Source organism: Dermochelys coriacea, chromosome 9 (assembly GCF_009764565.3).
Source record: "Dermochelys coriacea isolate rDerCor1 chromosome 9, rDerCor1.pri.v4, whole genome shotgun sequence".
NCBI lineage: Eukaryota > Metazoa > Chordata > Testudines > Dermochelyidae > Dermochelys > Dermochelys coriacea.
This window is the reverse complement of record NC_050076.1, coordinates 50,664,190-50,687,603: the sequence shown is the minus strand read 5'-3', so window position 1 is coordinate 50,687,603 and position 23,414 is coordinate 50,664,190. Positions and strand designations below refer to the sequence as shown.

General features: G+C 49.5%; 1 protein-coding gene across 6 annotated transcripts; it reads left to right on the top strand.

The window, feature by feature from the left end:
* Positions 1-1,337: 1,337 nt before the first annotated feature.
* On the top strand, positions 1,338-13,531 carry TMEM41A (transmembrane protein 41A). 6 transcript variants are annotated; one of them, XM_043492742.1, is made up of 6 exons: positions 1,700-1,842; positions 4,787-5,428; positions 6,654-6,807; positions 8,346-8,507; positions 10,547-10,685; positions 11,566-13,531. In XM_043492742.1, exons 2-6 carry the CDS (start codon positions 5,283-5,285, stop codon positions 11,787-11,789), a joined length of 825 nt encoding a protein of 274 aa, XP_043348677.1. In that variant the 5' UTR covers positions 1,700-1,842; positions 4,787-5,282; the 3' UTR covers positions 11,790-13,531. The 6 variants fall into 6 exon arrangements, with proteins under 6 accessions (XP_038272913.1, XP_043348679.1, XP_043348677.1 ...); XM_043492743.1 differs by having other exon boundaries at positions 1,723-1,842; positions 4,934-5,018; XM_038416985.2 differs by lacking the exon at positions 4,787-5,428 and having other exon boundaries at positions 1,338-1,842.
* The last annotated feature ends 9,883 nt before the right edge of the window (positions 13,532-23,414 follow it).

The following is a 23,414-nucleotide window of genomic DNA, read 5'->3' as shown; positions in this document are numbered from 1 at the left end:
ACTCCACGGGTGCTCCAGCCCTGGAGCACCCAAGGGGAAAATTTGGTGGGTGCAGAGTACGCACTGGCAGTTCCCCGCCCCACTCCTGGCCCCAGCTCACCTTCGCTCCGCCTCCTTACCTGAACGCCCCCCCCAGCCTCCCGCGAATCAGCTGTTCGCGTGGGAAGCTGGGGTGGGCTGAGAAGCAAGCAGTGGCTTCCAGCTCAGGCCCAGGGAGGCAGAGCAGAGGTGAACTTGGGCGGGGGGGGGCACGAGGAGGGCTGCCCACACCGCAGCAGGTAACCTGGGGGGGGGTGCACAGGGGAACCGCTCCCTGCTCCAGCTCACCTCCGCCACCCTTGGCCTGAGTGGGAAGCTGCGGCCTGCTTCTCAGTCCTCCCTGACTTTCTGCTAAACAGCTGATTTGCGGTAAGTTGGGCGGGGGGGGGGGCAGGCGCAGAGAAGCAGGGCGGGGTGGTGCATTCAGGGGAGGAGGTGGAGCGGAGGTGAGCTGGGGCGGGGAGCTGCCAGTGGGTGCTCTGCACCCACCAATTTTCCCCGTGGGTGCTCCAGCCCCGGAGCACCCAGAGAGTCAGAACCTAAGGCGCCACTTTTGATGTGATCAGTGGGGGGAGTGGCCGCTCCCCCCCAACTACGCTCCCCCGCCCCTAGGAGCCAGAGGGACCTGCCGGATGCTTCCTGGGAGCTGCTCTAGGTAAGCACCACCGGGACTCCCCACCTTGCCCTCCGGCAGGTGCCTCTGGCTCTTAAGGGTGGGGTGGGCACCCACTAGAGTGGCCCATGAGACCCTCCTGCCCACTTCTGGGGGCAGTCAGGGGAAGGGGGTGGATGGGGCAGGGGTCCTGGGGGGGCATCAAGGAATGCAGGGGGGGTTGGATGGGCAGGAGTCCCAGGGGGCAGGGGTGGGCAACGATCCCCCCCCGCGGGGTGAGGAGGGAACCGGTTGTTAAGATTTTGGCAGCTCAACACTGGTTATAGGGAATAGCCAGCATGGATTCATCACGAAGAAACCAACCTCATTTCCTTCTTGGACAGAGTTCCTGGACTCAGGGATTGCAGGGAAGCAGAAGATGTGAGACATCTTGGTTTTAAGAAGGCGTTTGACACAGCCCCCCATGACAGTCTCTTACACAAACCGGGGCAAGGGGGTTGCGATGAATTTACGAAACGGTGGGTGGGGGCACGATGGGAAAGGCTGCGCCCCCAGAGCAGTTACCAGGAGTTCGTTGTCAAAGCGGGGAGGCCCCGTCTCCCGCGGCCCCAGGGGCTCGGCCTCGGGCGGGTGCTACGCAGCACGGTGACTAGTAACCCGGGGAATGGAGGTGAAAGCACGCGACGGAGGCGGGCGGCGAGCACTGCGGAGGGCCCCAGCGACCGCGCCCAGCGGAGCGGCCCGTCCGGCCTCGGCCAGGCGGAAGTCAACGCAGCCCCGGGCCGGGCGGGACGCTCAGACGGAAGAATCCCGCGCAAACCAGGCCGGGGGCGGCTCCCGAGCAGGCTCGGGGGCGCCAGGGCACAAAGTCCCGATGAGCTCAGGCCGGGGGCAGCCGCAGCTCTGCCCGTGGCGCGCGAGGGCACCAGAGGCCGCAGCCCCGCCCCCGCTGGGGGCCCGGGGCGGGGCCTCAGGCCGCCCGGGAGCTAACCGCTCTCCCGCGGGCGGGCTGCCGCAGCAACCGGCGCGTGTCACGTGATCGCCCGCCGCGAACCGCCTCTTGGCGCTGCAGCCCCCCGCGCCGGGATGCGGCCGCTCTGCGGTTTTCTGGGGCTGCTCGGGGCCGCTTCCTGCGGCCTCTACCTGCTGTCGGCGCGGCTGCGCCCGGGGGGCCCGCTCGGGGCCGACAGGTGGGTGACGGCCGCGCCCAGCCCCCCCCTTCCGGTCCTGCCCTCTCTGGCCCGGGAAAGCGGCTCCTCCCTGCTGCGGGAGCCTCCCACGTCTCACCCCCGTGCCTGAGGGCGCCGCTCTCGCGGGGGGCCCGGGACCCCTGGGTCACCAGAGCGGGGCACGAGCGCCCGTGGGCTGCCGAGGGGGGCTGGCTCGCCAGGCTCGTGGTGCTGCCGGCGCCTGGTGCCCATGGTGAGGGGCACAGGGCCGGGCCTGCAGGCGGGGTGCTGGGGTCCGGGAGCATGTGGGACCAACAGGCCGGGCCGTGTAGGGCTTTACTGCACCTGCAGCCCACCGTCCCGGCATCCCGGAGCCGCTTTCGAGAAAAACCTTCGACCCTCGCTTCGTCCGTCTGTCGCCCCGCCGACAGAAACGAAGGGTGGCGGCGCTGTGGGAAATGTGCTTTGCTGAAGGGCTGCTGTGATGCCTCGGGGTGTCCTGGAGAAAAGCCCAGAGGAGAGTGACTGTTGTGATCCAATGCATGTGCACGTTTTGCAATGGAAAATGGCAACTTTCAGGTGCATGCACTGTTTCCCCGTGTGACGAGATTTTAAATGATTCAAGAGTTAGGAGGGTTTTCTCCATCAGATTTTGACTAAGGGTAATGTTCAGGATGAATGGGTGAAATATTAGATTTTTGTTGGCCTGTTAACATAGGGTGGCAGCCTAAAAATATATCCCCACCATAGGATGATCTTTGCAGAGTGTGAAATCCATAGAAATATGGTGGTGCATGTTCTGAGCTATGTTTAGCCATAACAAGTCAGTGTGAAATCAGATCTTTGAGAAGCTTTGAAACTAACAACGTTAATGCCGGTCATCTTCGGCTTGACATATCCTCCTAGGATCCTTCATCTATCCTGACTGCTAGGATTTGGAAGATGTTTTGTGTTTTTATTCCTTTGATTTATATTGTAGCAAGAAAGGTCCCTCTCCAAAGCTGTAGGTGTCCCTGATACTTTTTTAAAACAACAAATAGCAAAAAGGCAAGTGCTCCAGCAAATTCCATTATGCACCAGCAATAGCTGACTGATGGTGTGTCTATGCTGTGGTATATGACGTGACAATGTTGGCATAACTCCATAACATAAATACAACCTACATCTGCAGAAGAGGTTTTTCCGTTAGCGTAAGAGTGCCACTTCCCTGATGATGATGATAATATTCTTACATTAACATAGATGTGTTTGCACTGAGGGCTAGGGTAGTAGAAGTATAGCATTCAAGGGTTTGATTTTTTTTTTCCACAGCTGTTGTCCACTTAGCTATGTCGACCTTTTAAGTGTGGACCAGGCCTAGCCCTTACAGCAGCACTGTATAAAGAAAATACCCTGCTTCTGAAATAGCAGCCCTCAGGTAGTGTCCCTCATCCCAAAAGCCCCTGTAAAAGGAGAGGCTCTGTAATGTGCTGTGAATGGCAACACATTTGGGCCATATGACACCTAGGAAGAGTGAATTCTGAAGTGGAGGACCCTCATAGAGAATACCCCACTCCTGGCTCCTCAGAACCAGAGGGCCTTCTGCTTCCCAGCACTGTGGCACTATGGTCCTGGGAGAGTGACTGCTCAAGTAGGCAGGTGCAAGGCCAGGTAACTCTGAGTTAAACTACTTTTTTTTTTTTTTTTTTTTTTTTTTTTAAACAAGCACATAAAAGCCTAGACACATGTGGTCTATCTCTAGTTGGGATTCCTTTCGATTTTTAGCTCTGCCTAACAAAGGTTTGGCCAGCTTTGAGCCCATTGCTGCCCCAAAACCAGGAATTACCACCCAGAAAACAAGTCAGAGCAAGCAATAGCCCACCCTACCCCCAGGTACTAGCTCTCATTGCATCACTTAACTGTGGATTCGAATATACCATTTGCTATGTGTTACCTGAGTTTGTTCTCTAGGCCCCTGTGCTCTTTTGGGTAGAACCTCAGCTGGTACAAATTGTCATAGCTCCACTGAGGTCAATGGAGCAAGGACAATTAATATCAGCTGAGAATCTGACCCTGCTGAAGACCTGCTCATGCCTTACTGTCTGGGGTGAAACCAGGTGATTTGTACTGACCAGTAACTCTTTTTAGCTTAATGTTATTTTGCCAATAAGGTGCAAAGAGGTCTCTGACGGTCAAGGGTAGAACGCTGTTGTGGAGCATGGCAAGTGAAACACACGTGTGTGCACACAGTGAAAACTCCTTTAATGATGAGATACGTGTAGAGATGTGGACTCCCGTCTGGAACTGGAATGCCAGTGTGTGGCCCCTCGCACAGACTGACATATTCCAGACTGCTATCTGGCTCTGTAGAAAGGATGTGGTGTTCTTTAAATGAACTGCATAGGCCAGCAGAAGGCTGGACATTCTTTTACTTTTTCAGAGAGAAGAGGGCTAACAGATCCTTAGAGGTAGGACAAAAGGCAGGAGGCTTGAATGGGTCCCCTTGATTTTTCTCTCTCTGAGTGAATTAACTCATTGACTCTGTGACGGGATTCAGGCCATGATATCCAAGAATGGGTATCTGTCTGTTAAGCTCATTTTATCTTTCTCTGTAACAGTTTCTCCAAGCTTGAACAAATCCTGATAGCTGTGCAGATTTTGGGTGGTTGACAATTGTTTCCTATATGCACTTTGATGGTGATAGTAGATGCATTCTCTCTTTAACTGCGTTGCCTTTTATGGGTGTTTCAGACAGCAATATACAAGTGTCCCCTTCCCCAGTCAGGTTGGATGCTAGTCCAAAGAGTAGATTGTGGAACACAGTGATACCAACAGCCCTTGTCCAACCAGAGATAATTCAGTGTTTGAACTCTCCAGAAATCATTCTGCAGCCACAGAAGCAGGTGGTTCTGTCAGAATCTGCTTGGTGTGTTGGAGTTTTGTTGCTTACAGAGTAACAGCTGTTTCCTATTCGTTCATTCATCAGCATAAATCATCTGAGTGAAACTTAGTGGATACAGTGGTGGAAGCAAAGAAACTTTTGCACACCCACAGCATGAGATTTCAAGATATGTTATGAAGCAATTTGTCCAATTCAGTGTGAGATTTCTGTCACTTGAGCTTTCTCCATCAGTTGCCAGAGGAGAGATGTAACCTATGATGATCTGTGAGGTGGAAACCAATAAGGAAGATGCACAGCACTTAACCAGTAGTGAAAGGTAAAAGATCTTCATACAGTCCTGTTCAACCAGCAGAATAGTGTGAGCAATATTCTTCTTCAAGAAATGACCAGGTCCAATTAATCTCTGAGGAAGGGCCATCAAAGTGCCTAGCCCCAACCTCAAATTGCAGGAGGCAACAGTCAGTCCGTGCTGTGGGTAAAATCCCCAGTTGTCACACCTCCATACTCAGCCCAAACACCAGATCCAGAGAGCAGCTAGTGGTATGAGTTGGGCCAGCAGCAACCTGGGATAGTCAGTGCCATGGTGGCCAAGAGATCCTGGCACTGGTGTCTCCAACACCTCCTCTGTGAGGAATGTCGGCTGCTTGCACGCAGCATGGTGATCTGTGCACTGGCTCCAGTCCCATCTAGTGATGCCCTGGATGCTATTTTCACTCCTGTTTCAGGGTAGGAGATGAATGCTCCAGGCTGGATGCAAACAGTACTGTTAATTTTCAGTTTGCTGAAGATCAGGTAGGGAAAACTCTCCTTTTTTTTTTTTTTTTTTTTTTTTTCTGGCAGTTTCAGCTTGTTCTGTGCAGGCTCACTGGGTCCGCTGAGCAATACCAAAGGTCGGTCATGGGAATGTTTGTCAAGCTGAATGGGTGCACTGCGTAGATAAAGCAGGAGCTTGCTCTGCAATATAGCATTGCTGTTCACACTTAGAAAAGGCCTAGGTTGGTGTAAAGCCTGATGGTGGATTTCCTAGGAACTCTAATGTTCAAATGAGAATGTCCTTGAGTCACTAGCAATGTTCCCTCTAATTTTTTATATCCATGTGCAGAATTAATTTTATGCGAACCAAATATCGAGGTGATGTGTGGTGAGGGTAGGACCAAAGGGTTCGGAGAGTGGGAGAGGGCTCAGGGCTGGGACAGAGGGTTGGGGTGCAGGCTCTGGGGTGGGGACAGAGATGAAGGGTTTGGGTGTGGGAGAGGGCTCGGCTAGGGCAGAGGGTTGGGCATAGGGTAACGGGGGGTGAGGGCTCTGGCTGGGGATGCAGGCTCTAGGGTGGGGCTGGCAATGAGGGGTTTGGGATGCAGGAGGGGGCTCAGGGCTGGGGCAGATGGTGGGGGCAGAGGTGAGGGCTCTGGGTTGGGGCTGGGGAAGAGGGGTTCTGGGTGTGGGAGGGGGGCTCAGGGCTGGGGCAGAGAATTGAGGTGCAGGGGTGAGGGCTCTGGATGGGGGTGTGGGCTCTGGGGTGGGGCCAGGGATGAGGGGTTTGGGGTGCAGGCTGCCCCGGGGAGAGAGGACTCCCCCAGCCTTCTCTCACCACAACAGCGCTGGGGCTGGGGGGAGAGATGCCTCTCCCTGCCGGCAGCTCTGCGTGCCCCAACTTGCTCCCCTCTCTGCCCACCCCCTACCTCTCACCTCTCCAGGCTGCGTGCCTACGTGGATCTTTATAGCCTGCTGCGTGGTCAAGCAGCTTAGAGGGAACTTAAGTCACTAGACAGTTTGCCACAGACTTCCTCTGACCCGAAGTAACTTAACCTGCCTCAGTTTCCCCATTTGTAAAATCAGGTGAAGATATTTGACCTTGGCTGTCCATTTGTTAATGTGTGCAGAATGTCTGAGAGATGCTTGGAGTGTCAAGGGTTTATCATTTTAGCTGGGTCTCCCTCTTCCTTCTCAGGTCACTCAAGTTCCCATCAGACCTGGAGGAGCTGCGAGAGCTTGCAGAGTTTCTACAATATTATAAGGAAGAGCACCAGAGCTATGTGCTGCTGCTGTTCTGTGCTGCCTACCTCTACAAGCAATCCTTTGCCATCCCTGGCTCCAGCTTTCTGGTACGCACCTGCTCAGCTCTCTAGCACTCTGTTCCTTTTCCCTCATCAGACTTTCCAAAGCTTTGCCATAGGGTCTTAGCCCACTCACTGGGCTCTCTCGTTTATTGGGGTCACCGTTAACCCCCCTGTCCTGGCCTGTCATCTTGCTTCCAGGTGAACAGGACTCCTCTCTGGGAGTTTGAGAAGTGCATTGCACACCCCTTGCCTGGGGACTAGACCTACTAGCCAGAGGCAGATAAAAAACACTACGGGGGCTGCACCATCAAGGTTTAGCGACAACACTATGGGGTGAAGCTCATACCTGCTCCTTTATATTCCCCAGGTTATACCTCCAAGGGTCAAAGCCTCGCACTGGAAGCTTATGCTCAGTTTAATGACTTCTAAGTCCTATTCAGAGTCACGGCTTTCAGGCTACAGTTCCATATGCCATGTGACTGACATTCTCTGTTTATAGATGTGACCTTACATTTGGCCATATTAAAATGTGTAGTTTTGGATCGTGCCCAATTTACCAAGTGATCCTGTTGTCTCTGTATGACATCCCACCCCCACCTTCCTCATTATTTAGCAAACAACCAGTTTTTCTATATACAGTATCTACAGTGACTCTATATTTATCTCTATATTGTTGATAAAAATATTAATATTGAACAGCCTTGGGCTGAGGTCTAATCTCTGCAGGATTCCACTCAATGATTACACGTGGTGATCTGTTAGTAATCCATTTACTGTGCACCTGGTTGAGTTTGGATAGAGCTGGTTTTCAATCACACTGTTGTGCGGTGCCCAAGCACTTTACTCATGTCCATGGTTCTGGTTCACTCTGGTTCTTGCCACCTTGAATAGCTTTAAATAAGTTCTAAATATTCCTCTGCTATTACCATTCCATATCAGCAGAGGCTGTAGTTGGCCTGGGCCTATTGTCTGATCACAAATGGGAAGGGGGAGGCGTCCATGAGACAACCTCTGCTAAGATGCTGGCTGCACTGTGGAAATGCTTTACGTCACCTGAGCTAGGTACCTTTCAAGCCCTGAAACTAAAGGACAGAGGGAAGAACTGAGTGAGCCTTCTCCATAAGGCAGCTGAGCTCCCTGACTCAAGGACCAAGACTGCAGTGGTCAGTTCAGACACTGCTCTCCTGCACTGGTGAAGTTTCTAGAATGAGCCATGGGTTTTAACCATTTGTGTTATGGTGGCACTCAGAGGCCACAACTGAGTTAGGTGATTCCCTGCCCCAGATGTGGCTGGCATCTTATGCGAAGGTGACAGAGCTCCTCTCTTTGGAATGGTTGATGCTGTCCCCAAACTCTCTGCCTTCTCTGGATGGGAGATCCTCTCTCTGGAGCTTTAATACAGAAAGTTCACAACAGGCAGTGAAGCTGTGCCCCTGTGGGAGCAAAGGGGATAGCTGGGTCCCCATCAAGCTACCCATGTGGCCAGAGGAGAGTTGGGCTGGCTGTGATTGTGTACACATTGCTGAACGCTTTTGTCCAGTCTCTTATTCATAAAGTCTGTCTCACTGCTTTTGTTCTACCAGAACATCCTCGCTGGGGCTCTGTTTGGACCATGGATGGGGCTCTTGCTGTGCTCTGCTTTGACTTCTGTGGGTGCCACCTGCTGTTACCTGCTCTCCGGGGCCTTTGGGAAACAGTTTGTAGTCTACTGGTTTCCTGATAAAGTGTCCATGCTGCAAAGAAAGGTAAAGAGATCCTTGCTGCTAGTCCCTCTGCTCAGGGCATGGGGACAAACCCCCGGTGATGGGCTGACTGGAGCAGAGCTGAGCTGTGATTCTACAGCCCCATCTTAGCTCAGGGCTTGCATTTGTGGTTCCTTAGTCCCCTGTGTCCTACCACCATGGCAGTTATTGTCCTTCTGGCTTTGGAATCAGTCCAGTGGACCCAAAATGTAAGCAGCATGAGCTTTTCAGAGGGAGAACTAACAATACTGGTTATCCCTTGGATAATGGAGTAGGTACTCCCGCTCTGAGAGCGGGGGCATGGTAGTGCCCTCTAGTGTCAGCCCAGTTTGCTTTGAAAAGGAATTAGATGAGTGGCCCCAGGGGGTTACGTGTTTGTGTGTTAGTCTCTCTTGGCTCCTCTCAAATGTAAACACACCCTGGGTTCTGAGAGTTGAGCTGGGCTCTGCTTTCTCATGCATCGTCGCCAGCAGGCTAGATTGGGCCTTCAGAGATGCCTTAACAACCTCTTTGAAGGCAGGTGTAACTAGCTGGAACTTGGTAAGTAACTCTGATGCCCAGGAAGATACTAGCTCATTCTGCCATAATCCTGCTTGACCAGTACAGCTGACAAGAATAAAATGCAGTGGACGCTTAGGAAGGGTGGGATACTCTGAGCTCTCAAGCAATAATGGCTGAATTCTGCAAACAGAAACTTGGCATAGATTCAGTTCCTGTATTCACATTTAAAAATCAGCTCTGGCACAGGGATCGCCCGACTTGGTGCCCCGCCTGTTTGTGCCTGCTGTCCAGTCTACCTGCTGTCCCCTGCTAGGACTGTCCGGGAACATATGGGGAGGCTGCTCTTATTTTGCAATTTAAATTGGTACAAATCCTTAAAACGATCTAAGGCATTACAAGGGCTGGAAGCTGCTTTAAGCCAGCCCTCTTAGTCTTGTGTCTGTTAAACAGAGCAAAGGCTGTAGGTTAGCTGAAGATGTTTGCTGCACAGGAGCTTTAGACTGGTTTTAACTGCAGAATAATATTGTGGAGAATGCAGCTTGGAGGCTGAGTGCTGGCCAGGGGGTGAGAGACAAATGCTGCCTTGATCTGTGCCCTGAGGGGTCTGCACAGGAATGGCAGTGCCTCCTTAGCCTGCAGCACCAAGAGTCAGGGGAGCATGGGGTAGCGGCTGGCCAAGCTGACAAGTGCCTCTTGTGCTAAGGAGGTTGATGGGCACAACCATGGGACAGGAGGGAGGGGGTTGCTGTGTCCTTTTTTGTCCTTTTTAATCCCTCCAAAGTCTGGCTACTAAGTGCAAAGCCTCCCTTAGGCAGTATTGTGCTGTTAGAATTGATCAGTGTCCATGTACAGCACTGGGAACACTCCCAACAGCCGTGTTACTAAGGGCCCAAGCCTGAAAACACTGCTGTCAGGCGGAGCGTTTCCTAGCGGGAGTGGAGTCAGTCAGGTAAGCGTTGGCAGGAGCAAGCCCTGCGGGTGTGGAGAACGTCTGGCTTTCTCCCAGTGCTGCAGCCTGGACACAGCAAAAGGTGCACTTACGCTGTTAAGGAGATGCTTAAGGGACAGGGCTAAGGTTGCATGTTCACCCTTCCCTTCCACACTGTCACTCGGCTGCCTTTTTAATTTTAAGGACTACCCATTATAGCGACCTTGGGAACCAATTTTCACTAGCAGAATGGCACTGCTGGAAAGCAGGGTAAGATGCAGGGAATGCAGCTGCCCTTTGTATAAGTATTTGTTTAGATCATGTCTGTCCATCAGTGATTTGCCCCCTTTTCCACTGATCTTTCATGCCCCAGTTTTGCGCGTACGTTCACTGGGTGCAGCTGCTGCACAGATGAAGCGGATCCTGGTGCATGTGGGTACGGTGGTACTAAGCTACTCTGGTTCGCTTTTATTCTGGGCTGATGTTACATTGTGGCTTGTTGAAATGAAGCTCTCGCCCTCTGCTCGTGCCAGACTGGGTGTCTCGGCTCTGCAGTAGTTGGCCAGTAACAGGCAGTGGCAACACTGACCTGGTTTCTCTTGTCCAATGGCAGGTGGAGGAGAACAGGAGCTGCTTATTTTTCTTCTTGTTGTTTCTGAGACTTTTCCCCATGACCCCAAACTGGTTTCTGAACCTGGCGTCTCCAATCCTGAACATCCCGGTTTCTCAGTTCTTCTTCTCCGTCCTTATCGGTAAGGAGCTGCGGCTGGGGGCGAGCAGGCTCTGTGTTCAGGAGGGGATCAAACCCAACCTACTCTTTGCTGTTATTAGAACCCAGCAAGCTTGAGAACGTACCATGCTATGCTTGAGGAATTCCATCGTTAAGGGTCCCACGGCAACAGTCACGTGTCTGTGTTAGTTTCCTGATTCACTGCTGTCTGTGCCCTTACACTCTTACCTCTTCCCAGGGTGAAATGGCTGTTCCTGTAGAGAACTTAGCTGTCGTCAGGTGTCCCGATGCCCACTGGTTTTTAATGAGGGCTGGGAAACGACATTGCAGCTCCGCTGTCCAGCGCAAGTGATTTTAATGTCCCCAGTTCGCACAAACCCACACAGTGGCCCTGCAGGAGCTCACCCTTGGCCCCAGCCCCATGTGTGCTGCCCTCTCTCCAGGTGCTGTTCAGCAGATTGGCCACTGCGCTGCTGCAGCCAGGTTGGCCACTTGGCTGTGTCAGGGGCTGGGAGCGGCGCATTCCCAGTGACAGGACCCCAGCTGTGTTAGATGAGGCTGGGCTCAGCCTGTCCAGAAATCATTCTCCAGGATGGAGGGGCGGGGGGGGGCACTGCTTTTCCCTGTCTCCTGCTTCACAATGGTTAGTCCCCCTTAGTGCTAGCAAAGGGAAGTGACCCTTCCAGGTGCACTGAGCTGTATTTCCCCCATGTGCAGCTCTCACTTTGTCAGCACATCTGGCTGCAGAGAAGAGGTGACCTTTGGCCAGTGAGTTACACTGTACCCTGCATGCTATCTCCAAGCTGTACAGATCTGTGGTGTCTAGCTGGAGCCATCCTGAAGACACACCAGGGCACTAGGGATCGTTGTCTAGTAACAGGCTTCTCCCTCTGCTCCTCCAGGTCTGATCCCCTATAACTTCATCTGTGTGCAGACGGGTGCCATCCTCTCGCAGATCACCTCCCTGGATGCCATTTTCTCCTGGGGCACGTTGTTTAAGCTACTGGCCATAGCCATGGTGGCGTTGATACCAGGGACCCTGATTAAGAAATTCAGCCGGACACACCTGAAATTGGATGAAAAGGACCAGAGCGTTCGCCTGCTCAACGGCAGAAAGAGCACATGATGAACCGGGTGCAGCAGCTGCTCAGAATATCTGATTGTACATTTATGGGGATGGTGCAATCCTCAGCAACCAGATGGCGTTTTAACTTGCTGCCTGCACTGCCTCTTCTCTGTGCAGGCCAGGGCAGAGGACAACCGCAGTTCTTAAATCTTTTTAAATCTAGGAGGAGACGTGATGGTCTCGTTTTAAATGGTGCTTGTATAAATGTGAATGTCTGGGTCGCTGGGGAGCTGCCAGTGGGCTTTGGAAAAATCTATGGGGCCATTTTCTGACCCTGGTGAAGTGCTGCCACATTTAGTGCCATGCTGGAGCTCCTGGCCTCCCCAGAGGTTTGCCAAGTGTGTCCAGTGCCCTTGGGCTCTCTGAAGTGCTGGCGGGCACTGCTAGGTGACTGGTATTCTCATGGTGGCTGGTTTAAGATGGCAGTGGTGGAGGTAAAGCGTAGTGAGGACTGGGCTGGCTGTGATAAATGAGCCACTTGTGTGCCCACCTGCACAGCGAAAGCAGCTCTGCTCGCCCTGGCACATGGAGTTCAGGTCTGTTCAGACAAGGCCTCCTGCAAGGCTGCAGTGTGTCACTGCCTCCTTCCTCCCCAGTCTCCGTGTGCTATGCAGTGGGGCTTTCACTAGAGCTGAGCTAATGCTACAGGCTCGAGGGTTAACAGGCCCCCTTCCAGGGTAATTGTGCCTGGGGGTACTGGGGAGGAGCCCTTATCATGCTGGAGCCTGGACCAGACTTCCCCTTGCTTGGTTCCCAAGGATCGTGGTTCCTGTTGTTTTGGATTCAGGAGAGCAAAAGTGCCCTTGCTGCATCCACAGCTGGCCTGCTCCTTTCCTTCTGGCACAGGGTACTTCTAGGCACACCTCAGCCCCACTCCAGCCAGATCCTTTCCTGTGATTGCTTGTTGCTCTACAGCTCACTTCAGTGGCTGCATGTTTCCCACCTTAGAATCCTCCCTCCCCACCGGTTGCTGTATTCTTCAATGTCATTCTTTTAGTGCTTCCTAAGGAATCGGAATAGCTGCACTTCCTGTCCCGGGGCAGCCCATTGCATCCTCATCCCTTGTAGCCTGCCTCCAGCAGTGGCCAATAAATCCCCAGTATTTCAGCAGAAGATACAAAACCTCCTGCTGCTTCCGTAATGCCCCTGGCCATGTGTACAATTCTGTGCATGGAGAGAGACTGCCTGCTTGAGAAAATGGATATACAGCTCCAGAAGTAGCTTTGCTTGGTTATGCAGCCTGTCTGGTCCAGAGCTAGTGCTCCTGGGTTTATTGGAGTATAGTTTCTAAATGCAGGAAACCAGCACTAAACCTGGTTACTTCACAGCCAAGCCCTGAGCTTTTTACATGCCTATTTCTGAACAGAGGAAACCCCAGGAGCAGTATCTTCAGGGAATCGGTCTCAGCATCACTTGTGCCATCAAAGTGTTTGGGGGAATAGCAAATCTTTCTGTCCGTATTTAGCTGTTCAGGAGCTGTGTCCTGCTGACAAGGTTTCATACTGAGGAATGGACTTCTCTGCAGCGAGGTTGTGTCCGTGCCTGTGGCAGATACCATCTGGGGCGCATTGTGAATCAGCTGCTCCTTAGACAAGAAGACTGAAGGAAACGCAGCCCAGAAATCCCTGGCTGCTGGAGCCCATCTGAGTGGTGATTTGTGTCCTTGCCTGGTCTCACCAAGTGCCTTACTACCCAGGTGTTTACATGTAAATTACTGCATCTCAAATAAATGGTGAAACTTTGCCGAGCGAGTTTGTTGAATTAAGCGAATTTCGTGCTTGCAAAGGTGGCTGGCAGCAAGAGGCCCCTATGCTTCCCCTCAGAGCTAAGGGATCCCTCTCACACCTGGGGAGAGTAGCACAGTGTCCAAGTCCATTCTAGGAAGCCTCAGGCAAGAGGTTTAGCAAAGTGGCTGTCTGTAAGGCACTGGCCTGAGAACAAGTTCACTGCCCAGTGAGCCGGAAGTTGCTGCTAACCAGTCTTCACTGCCATTGGCTGGAAACTTGCTGGTAATGGCAACTGGCGATGAGAGGAGATCAGTATGGTCAGGGAAACATCTAGAGCATAAAGTTCAGTTGTTTGTGGCCTTTGCTTAGCATTCCTGCTGCATTCAGATGCCCAGCAGTGGCGTGTCGGTATCCCCTAACGCGGGATGTGCTACCATCCTACCTTGCAGTGTCTCTCCCAGTTTAAAATGTTTTCTGGAAGAACTAAGCATGCTGAAATTCCCTTGAGGCCAGGGCCTGTTGGATTCTGAGTTCACTGCCGTGGGGCTGGTTTCTCAAAGTCTGGGAGCTGTGGTGAGTGCAGCACTCTTTGTAAAGCCAGGACCTACAGTATAAACAGCAGGCCCCAAACACCTAGGGCCAGACCCACCAGGCATTTAGGCACCTAACTGCCACTTTAGGTGCCAAAGTCCAAAATCTAGATCCTCAAAACCCCACTCAGCGTCCCCCAGCTAACACACACCTAAGCCCAGCTAGATCCTTAAATGAAGTGTTCCCCCGCTTTTCTCATAAGAATGGCGAGACTGGGTCAGACCAACAGTCCACCTAGCCCAGCATCCTGTCTTCCGGCAGTGCCAAGCGCCAGGTGCCCCAGAGGAAATTAACAGAATAGGGCAGTTATCGAGTGATCCATCCCATCACCCAGTGCCAATATTGCAGTAAGAAGCTAGCAACACGCAGAGCATAGAGTTGCATCCCTGACCATCTTGGCTAATACCCATTGATGGGCTTGTCCTCTGTGAATTTATCTAATGCTTTTTTTTAACCCAGTTATGCTTTTGACCTTAACAACATCCCCTGGCAATGAGTTCCACAGCACTGTGTGAAGAAGTACTTCCTTATGTTTGTTTTTAAGCCTGCTGTTAATTTCATCAGATGACCTCAGGTTCTTGTGTTACATGAAGGGGTAAATAACTCTTTCTTCACACCATTTGTGATTGATTTTTTTTTATAGATCTCATCATATTTCTCCCCATAGTTATCTTTTTTCTAAGTTGAACGGTCCCAGTCTTTTTAATCTCTCCTTGCATGGAAGCTGGTCTATACGCCCTGTCCTTTTTGTTGCCCTTCTCTATACCTTTTCTAATTCTAATAGATCTTTTTTTGAGATGGGGCGACCAGAACTGCTTGCAATATTCAAGGTGTTGACGTACCATGGATTTATATAGTGGCATGATGTTTACTGTCTTACTTTCTATCCCTTTACTAATGGTTATTAACATTGTTAGCTTTTTTTACTGCTGCCACTGCATATTGAGCAGAAGTTTTCAGAGAACTATCCTCAATGACTCCAAGATATTTCTTGAGTGATAACAGGTAATTTAGACCCCATCATTTTGTGTGTGTGTGTATATATATATATAATAGTTGGAATTGTATTTTCCATTGTGCATTTCTTTGCATTTATCAACCTTGATCTCGCTGACACTTTTATGGAGGTACTCTGCAATCCTCTGCCAAAGGTTTCTGGGAAGGCCTGCCTTATTACTTCTGCCACGGTAGGACACTTTCCCATGCCACTTAGCAGTTAATTCAGCAGGCATCATTGCAGCACATGGGCTAACAGCATATGGGTCTAGATGGCATCAGGATGCCAGCACTATCTGTGCTCTCTCTCTCATTCCTGAGGGTGACAGAGGCAGAGTGGCTACAATCACTTCTGCCTGTGGGAATTGGTGCCAGTATTGAGTTTCCTTGCCCTATATAAATATATTCACGCCTGTGGTGTATCCCCCTCATTCTGGCCCTATCCCAAGGACCATACTCACCAGGGCTGGTGCTCTGACTGATGCTATGCTGTATTAATCCCAAGGAGAAGTGAGAAGGCAGTGTTTATAACTTTTGCAGATCAAGGGGAGTGGGTTCAGTAGCCTAAGTTTTGATTTCTGTTGTGAACCCACTGATAACGCTAACCTCTGTATGTTATACCTGCAGTTGCTGCTATTGTGGCCTTGAGGGTCTCCCCCTCCACACCCGCCAAATGCCTTAGCCAGATGAGATGAGTGGGAGAAAGAAGCGGGCTCAGGATGACATGTTCCAGGAGATCCTGCAAGCCTGTGCTGCAACAGAGAACGAGACCAGGGCCTGGAGGATCACCCTTGCAGCCAGCATGGAGAAAGAGAGGGGGATGCACAAGGACATAGTGGGGCTTCTCAGGCCACAAACAGAGATGCTGCAGATTCTGATAGACCTGCAGGTCCAAGATTCCCATGCTCACCTCCCTCTGCAGCCCCCACCCCCTCCACATTCCATGTGACATGAGCAATTGCTGGACTACCACTCCCCTCCAGGGGACATGGAAGACAATCAGAACTGCCCATGCACTGACTTGTGAAAGGCACGGTTGATATATGTGCATCTGAAATAGAAATGACTGTTTCCCCTTCATATGTTCAGTTTCCTTAATTTATTAAGTTCTAAATGTTTTATTTGCCTGGTTCTGTCACAGAATAAAATTTCACTTTTTGGAACATAATTCATTTTTATTAGTTCACAACATAGGCTGGCTGGTGCTGAGCAGGTCTGACACCCACCAATTTCCTGTTTCTTCATTTTGTCATAGAACCTATAACAACGTTCACAGACAACATGAATAAGTGCATTGACAATGTTCTATTTCACACACACAGAGCAATTACTACAAGATTCATTCTGGGCTGGAAAAGAGAAAGTCTAGGTAGAGCATACTCCAGCAACCTACGTTACTCTGGCTCGCTATTAAAATGGCCTTTAACAGCCTCCCTGAGCTGTATAGCTCCACTTTGAGCTCTTCTTCTAGCCCTTTTATCTGGCTGTTCGTATTGCCCAAAGTCACAGTCCTGCATAGCAGGAGGTGATTAATAGCCCTGCGCACTTACATGAGTGCTGCCCCTGTGGTAGATTTCAGACTCCAAATTGATTCCCAACTGACCAGTAGCAATCTAGCATAGCAAGTTTCTATAGTGCAGTTGCCACTTGCTTCTTGCTGTCAGTGCAGATCTCATTTTGATGTCCCTGCATTGGAGGGCTGGGGCAAGTTCAGCACAGAGATCCAGGAATGTGGCCTTGCACATCTGAAAGTTCTGTGGCTACTGCTCAGTGTCTCAAACCTGCATTACAAGGCGATCCCACCAGTCAGTGCTTGTTTCTTGGGCCCAGAACTAGTGCTCCAGCTGCTCTGAGAACACCAACAACCTTGAATTGTTTCTTTTTATATCCCACAGCAATCTAGCCTCCAAGGAATCATGTTCCCCATGGGTCCTCTTGCATCTCTGCAAATACTGCAGGATTAGGTGCCCTCCCTGTGCTCACAATGCTCTTAACAATAGTGCAGAGCTGTGCAGGTTCCATGCTTCTGTCAGAGCTGACAGCCAGCGAGGAGGGATGTGGAGATTTTGAAGAAGTGTGAACTATTATGGGAAGCAGATGAAATTATGGGCAGGAGAACATTGCATTACAGGCAGTTGAACCCATGATCCATGTCACCCCAGGCATCTAATTTTGGCTCCATGCGGCATCACAAATACTTCTCAAAACACTGCACGGGGTGGTGGCAAGTTGCACAGGATACCTACCCATGGTGCACTGCACTCTGTATCGCTACAATCACGCCCAGTGAGGACACAGCCCTTGCCGACACGAGGCGAGTAGTGTGTTCACACACAAGCGATGCAATAACTCTGGTGGCTTATGTAACATCAGTTGACATAATTTTGTAGTGTAGACATGGCCTAGAGCCTTTCCGTGGAGCTCCCCTTTTTGAAGTTAAATGCTGCTATGGTGGGATACTTTGGTATTTCCCCCTACAAGAAGATTAAATGTAGTTACATTCTGGTTGCTATTACCAAGCAGTTCAGCTATATTCATTCACCTCTTGAACCAGCTCCTATGCTCCACTTAGAACTAAATCAAGCATTGCCTCACCGATGGTGGGTTCCATGACTATCTGCTCCCTGAAGCAGTCATACAGGAAGCAGGCTCAGAGGTTACCTTAGAGCAGCGTTTCCCAAACTGTGTTCCGCAGAACACTGGTGTTCCTGACAAGGTGTTCCATGAAGGAATCTAGAATTTAATTTTGACTCTTGCACTTGATTTTTGTACTACTTTAGACAAGCTTTCCAGTTAGAAATTGTTAGTTTAAGTCACTTTAAATTTGTATTTTTGCTTTGTTTTAGAAAATAAAATATATTTGAGCATAAATAACACAATTTTTTATTTGAAAACCAAACAACTACAAAATAATACAAGTGTTCCGTGGCCAAAAAAGTTTGGGAAACACTGCCTTAGAGCATGCCTACCCAATTGGGCCATGCAGAAACCAGCCGCTGGTGGTGCCAGTGCACCCCTCCCCCCAACACACACAGTGCGTACTCAGAAGGTTGTAGGTCACATGCCTGGGCTGGGGCAGATCCATGTTCAGTTCAGTTCCCTCCTCTCCCTGAGAGGAGCAGGGATGTGAACCCAGCTGAGTGCTCTAACCATTGGGCTCTGGAGTGTTCTGGGGCACATCTCTCTCTCACCTCTTGAAGCAGTTCCATTTTGCATAGCAGACTGAACGATTCCCTGGACATGAGCGAGAGAAAATCACTAAAGCTAGTGGTCAGGACATCACCTGGGATGTGGGAGAGCGAGTTCAAGGCCGTGTTCCGCTGACTATAGTATGTATACAGAGGGGAACAGCTGCAACAGGAGAGACTGAGCCCCACCACCAAACGCACATTGGTGACGTGGGAGATGGGTTCAAATTCCATCTGCTCTCAGGTCAAGGGGGAATGGGAATTCGGTCTCCGATGTCCTAGGTGAGTGCTAGACCCCCACCACTAGTGGTAGAAGAGAAAATGGGACACTAGCACCTTTTTTTTTTTTTTTTTTTTTTGGCAAGAAAGGACTGCCCTGGCTCAGGTCCCTGACTCCAGGAGCGTTCATGGCTGAGAAACCTGAGTGGAGACAGGCACCTCCCCCTGGCAAAGCCATGGATGGGAGATGTCCGGAAAATCTCCACGCCAGATTTTAGCATTGAGAGGGAAGAAGATGAAGTAAGAAAGGATACAGCCATGGGTAGGAGAATGTATATAAGGAGCGAGGGCGGTGTGGATACTAGTCTAATAGGTTATAATGGCTGTAGAATGACTGTGCCTAATAGGGTACAAAATGTGAGCGAGGCCAAACAGCAAAAATTAAGATGTTTATACACCAATGCGAGGAGTCTAGGTAACAAAATGGAGGAACTAGAGCTACTGGTGCAGGAAGTGAAACCAGATATTATAGGGATAACAGAAACATGGTGGAATAGTAGTCATGACTGGACTACAGGTATTGAAGGGTATGTGCTGTTTAGGAAAGACAGAAACAAAGGTAAAGGGGGTGGAGTAGCATTGTATATCAACGATGAGTTAGAATGTAAAGAAATAAGAAGCGATGCAATGGATAAGACAGAGTCTGTCTGGGCAAAAATTACATTGGGGAAGAAAACTAGTAAAGCCTCTCCTATGATAGTGCTTGGGGTGTGCTATAGACCTCCGGGATCTAATTTGGTTATGGATAGAGCCCTTTTTGATGTCTTTAATAAAGTAAATACTAATGGAAACTGCGTGATCATGGGAGACTTTAACTTCCCAGATATAGACTGGAGGACCAGTGCTAGTAATAATAATAGGGCTCAGATTTTCCTAGATGCGATAGCTGATGGATTCCTTCAACAAGTAGTTGCTGAACCGACTAGAGGGGATGCCATTTTAGATTTAATTTTGGTGAGTAGCGAGGACCTCATAGAAGAAATGGTTGTAGGGGACAATCTTGGCTCAAGTGATCATGAGCTAATTCAGTTCAAACTAAATGGAAGGATTAACAAAAATAAATCTGCAACTAGGGTTTTTGATTTCAAAAGGGCTGACTTTCAAAAATTAAGGCAATTAGTTAGGGAAGTGGATTGGACTGAAGAACTTATGGATCTAAAGGCAGTTGAGGCCTGGGATTACTTTAAATCAAAACTGCAGAAGCTATCGGAAGCCTGTATCCCAAGAAAGGGGAAAAAATTCATAGGAAGGAGTTGTAGACCAAGCTGGATGAGCAAGCATCTTAGAGAGGTGATTATGAAGAAGCAGAAAGCATACAGGGAGTGGAAGATGGGAGGGATCAGCAAGGAAACCTACCTAATTGAGGTCAGAAGATGTAGGGATAAAGTCAGAGAGGCTAAAAGTCGAGTAGAGTTGGACCTTGCAAAGGGAATTAAAACCAATAGTAAAAGGTTCTATAGCCATATAAATAAGAAGAAAACTAAGAAGGAAGAAGTGGGGCCGCTTAACACTGAGGATGGAGCGGAGGTTAAAGATAATCTAGGCATGGCCCAATATCTAAACAAATACTTTGCCTCAGTCTTTAATAAGGCTAAAGAGGATCTTGGGGATAATGGTAGCATGACAAATGGGAAGGAGGATATAGAGGTAGATATTACCATATCAGAGGTAGAAGCGAAACTGAAACAGCTTAATGGAACTAAATCGGGGGGCCCAGATAATCTTCATCCAAGAATATTAAAGGAATTGGCACCTGAAATTGCAAGCCCATTAGCAAGAATTTTTAATGAATCTGTAAACTCAGGAATAGTACCGAATGATTGGAGAATTGCTAATATAGTTCCTATTTTTAAGAAAGGAAAAAAAAGTGATCCAGGTAACTACAGGCCAGTTAGTTTGACATCTGTAGTATGCAAGGTCCTGGAAAAAATTTTGAAGGAGAAATTAGTTAAGGACATTGAAGTCAATGGTAAATGGGACAAAATGCAACATGGTTTTACAAAAGGTAGATCGTGCCAAACCAACCTAATCTCCTTTTTTGAAAAAGTAACAGATTTTTTAGATAAAGGAAATGCAGTGGATCTAATTTACCTAGATTTCAGTAAGGCATTTGATACCGTGCCACATGGGGAATTATTAGTTAAATTGGAGAAGATGGGGATCAATATGAACATCAGAAGGTGGATAAGGAATTGGTTAAAGGGGAGACTGCAACGGGTCCTACTGAAAGGCGAACTGTCAGGTTGGAGGGAGGTTACCAGTGGAGTTCCTCAGGGATCGGTTTTGGGACCAATCTTATTTAATCTTTTTGTTACTGACCTTGGCACAAAAAGTGGGAGTGTGCTAATAAAGTTTGCAGATGATACAAAGCTGGGAGGTATTGCAAATTCGGAGAAGGATCGGGATATTATACAGGAGGATCTGGATGACCTTGTAAACTGGAGTAATAATAATAGGATGAAATTTAATAGTGAGAAGTGTAAGGTTATGCATTTAGGGATTAATAACAAGAATTTTAGTTATAAGCTGGGGACGCATCAATTAGAAGTAACGGAAGAGGAGAAGGACCTTGGAGTATTGGTTGATCATAGGATGACTATGAGCTGCCAATGTGATATGGCTGTGAAAAAAGCTAATGCGGTTTTGGGATGCATCAGGAGAGGCATTTCCAGTAGGGATAAGGAGGTTTTAGTACCGTTATACAAGGCACTGGTGAGACCTCACCTAGAATACTGTGTGCAGTTCTGGTCTCCCATGTTTAAAAAGGATGAATTCAAACTGGAGCAGGTACAGAGAAGGGCTACTAGGATGATCCGAGGAATGGAAAACTTGTCTTATGAAAGGAGACTTAAGGAGCTTGGCTTGTTTAGCCTAACTAAAAGAAGGTTGAGGGGAGATATGATTGCTCTCTATAAATATATCAGAGGGATAAATATAGGAGAGGGAGAGGAATTATTTAAGCTCAGCACCAATGTGGACACAAGAACAAATGGGTATAAACTGGCCACCAGGAAGTTTAGACTTGAAATCAGACGAAGGTTTTTAACCATCAGAGGAGTGAAGTTTTGGAATAACCTTCCAAGGGAAGCAGTGGGGGCAAAAGATCTATCTGGTTTTAAGATTCTACTCGATAAGTTTATGGAGGAGATGGTATGATGGGATAATGGGATTTTGGTAAGTAACTGATCTTTAAATATTCAGGGTAAATAGGCCAAATCCCCTGAGATGGGATATTAGATGGATGGGATCTGAGTTACTATAGAAAATTCTTTCCTGGGTATCTGGCTGGTGAATCTTGCCCATATGCTCAGGGTTTAGCTGATTGCCATATTTGGGGTCGGGAAGGAATTTTCCTCCAGGGCAGATTGGAGAGGCCCTGGAGGTTTTTCGCCTTCCTCTGTAGCATGGGGCATGGTTGACTGGAGGGAGGCTTCTCTGCTCCTTGAAGTTTTGAACCATGATTTGAGGACTTCAATAGCTCAGACATGGGTGAGGTTTTTCATAGGAGTGGTGGGTGACATTCTGTGGCCTGCGCTGTGCAGGAGGTCGGACTAGATGATCAGAGTGGTCCCTTCTGACCTTAGTATCTATGAATCTATGAATCTATGAAAGCCAAGTCCCCTTTGAGGGCAGAGCTTAGACCACACGCTTCACCTTGGCATTACCTCACGGGTAGCTCAGTGTGCTGCCTTCTGAGAGTCCCATTCTTAGGCACCTGTTTCTCTCCATGCCTTGTACAGGGAGCCTGGGCACCTAACTCAGGGCTGCAGATTCCACAAGGCAGCAGGGCACCTGCAGGTTATGCATTGCAATGCTGAAACTAAGTCCCCTTTGTGGATCTAGCACAGGGTGTTCTCTGTGTCCCACTGGCACACCTCCATGTGGTGATGGCTGGGGATTAGCTCTGCTGGTCTGATATCCTTCCTGCGGGTGCTCACTCTGTCTCTCTTGGGACTCTCTAGTTCCCTCTTCATGGCTTGGCCCTCTGGACAGGTCGCTGTAGTTTTCCTCTTCCGGGGGGTGGGGGGTTGTGTACCAAGGTCTCTGTACCAGGCAATCTTTCAATTCTTTCCCATCAATAGTTCCACTTCCTCAGTGGCTGATAGGGGAACCTGAGCCCACCTTTTACTCCTGGTTCCAGCCCAGGGACTTTACAACCAGTGGATAAGGTCTGCACTGTCCCACGCCTTGCTACTCTTGTCCTGGACTGTCTCCTACATTGCCTCTAGCAGGGTCCTTCTCCACCTTCCTCTGGGTATGCCCTACCTTCCATAGCCTCAGAGAGTGACTGCAGATCTCCTCCCTGCAAACCCTTTCTGCCCTCAGCTCCCTGTCCAAGTGACCTTCATCATTTAATTAGTCCTCATTGTTCCCTGGCTCCTCCTCCAGGTGCACCCAAGGTGCTTAATTGACTCACCTAGCCACCATAACCCCTTCAGAGGCTGGTGTGGGGTAAATACCCCCTCATACCAGCCTTTTCTCTTACTTGAGTGAATTTAGTGTTGTTGGAAAGTGCTGGGGGAAATGGTGTTACAGCACAATACTACATGCTGCCTCATGCTCCACTATTTTAAGTCCCTCTAGAACATTACCGGAAACCAGGCTTAAGGTAATGTGATATAAGCTCCCAACTCAGGCCTTATCAGACCCCCTTCCAAGTTATATAGAACCGGAACTGGTGTCTCACAGATGCTAGGGGAACAGTTACTACAGACCTGTGAGAGGGTGAAGGCACTGTACGTGAAACTCCTTGAGGTCCTGTCAACTTAAGAAACTGGGCAACAGTCACAGCGTCCTGTCATTGGGCACCCTACATGGTGTCAGTGATCCCATAAGGTTAAATA

Excerpts from the sequence above, each read along its gene's own strand:
- TMEM41A (XM_043492742.1), top strand. The coding sequence starts at position 5,283 with ATGGTGGCCAAGAGATCCTGGCACTGGTGTCTCCAACACCTCCTCTGT. Across the intron at positions 5,429-6,653 it reads ATTTTCACTCCTGTTTCAGG|GTCACTCAAGTTCCCATCAG; the intron begins GTAGGAGATGAA and ends CTTCCTTCTCAG. Across the intron at positions 8,508-10,546 it reads TGTCCATGCTGCAAAGAAAG|GTGGAGGAGAACAGGAGCTG; the intron begins GTAAAGAGATCC and ends GTCCAATGGCAG.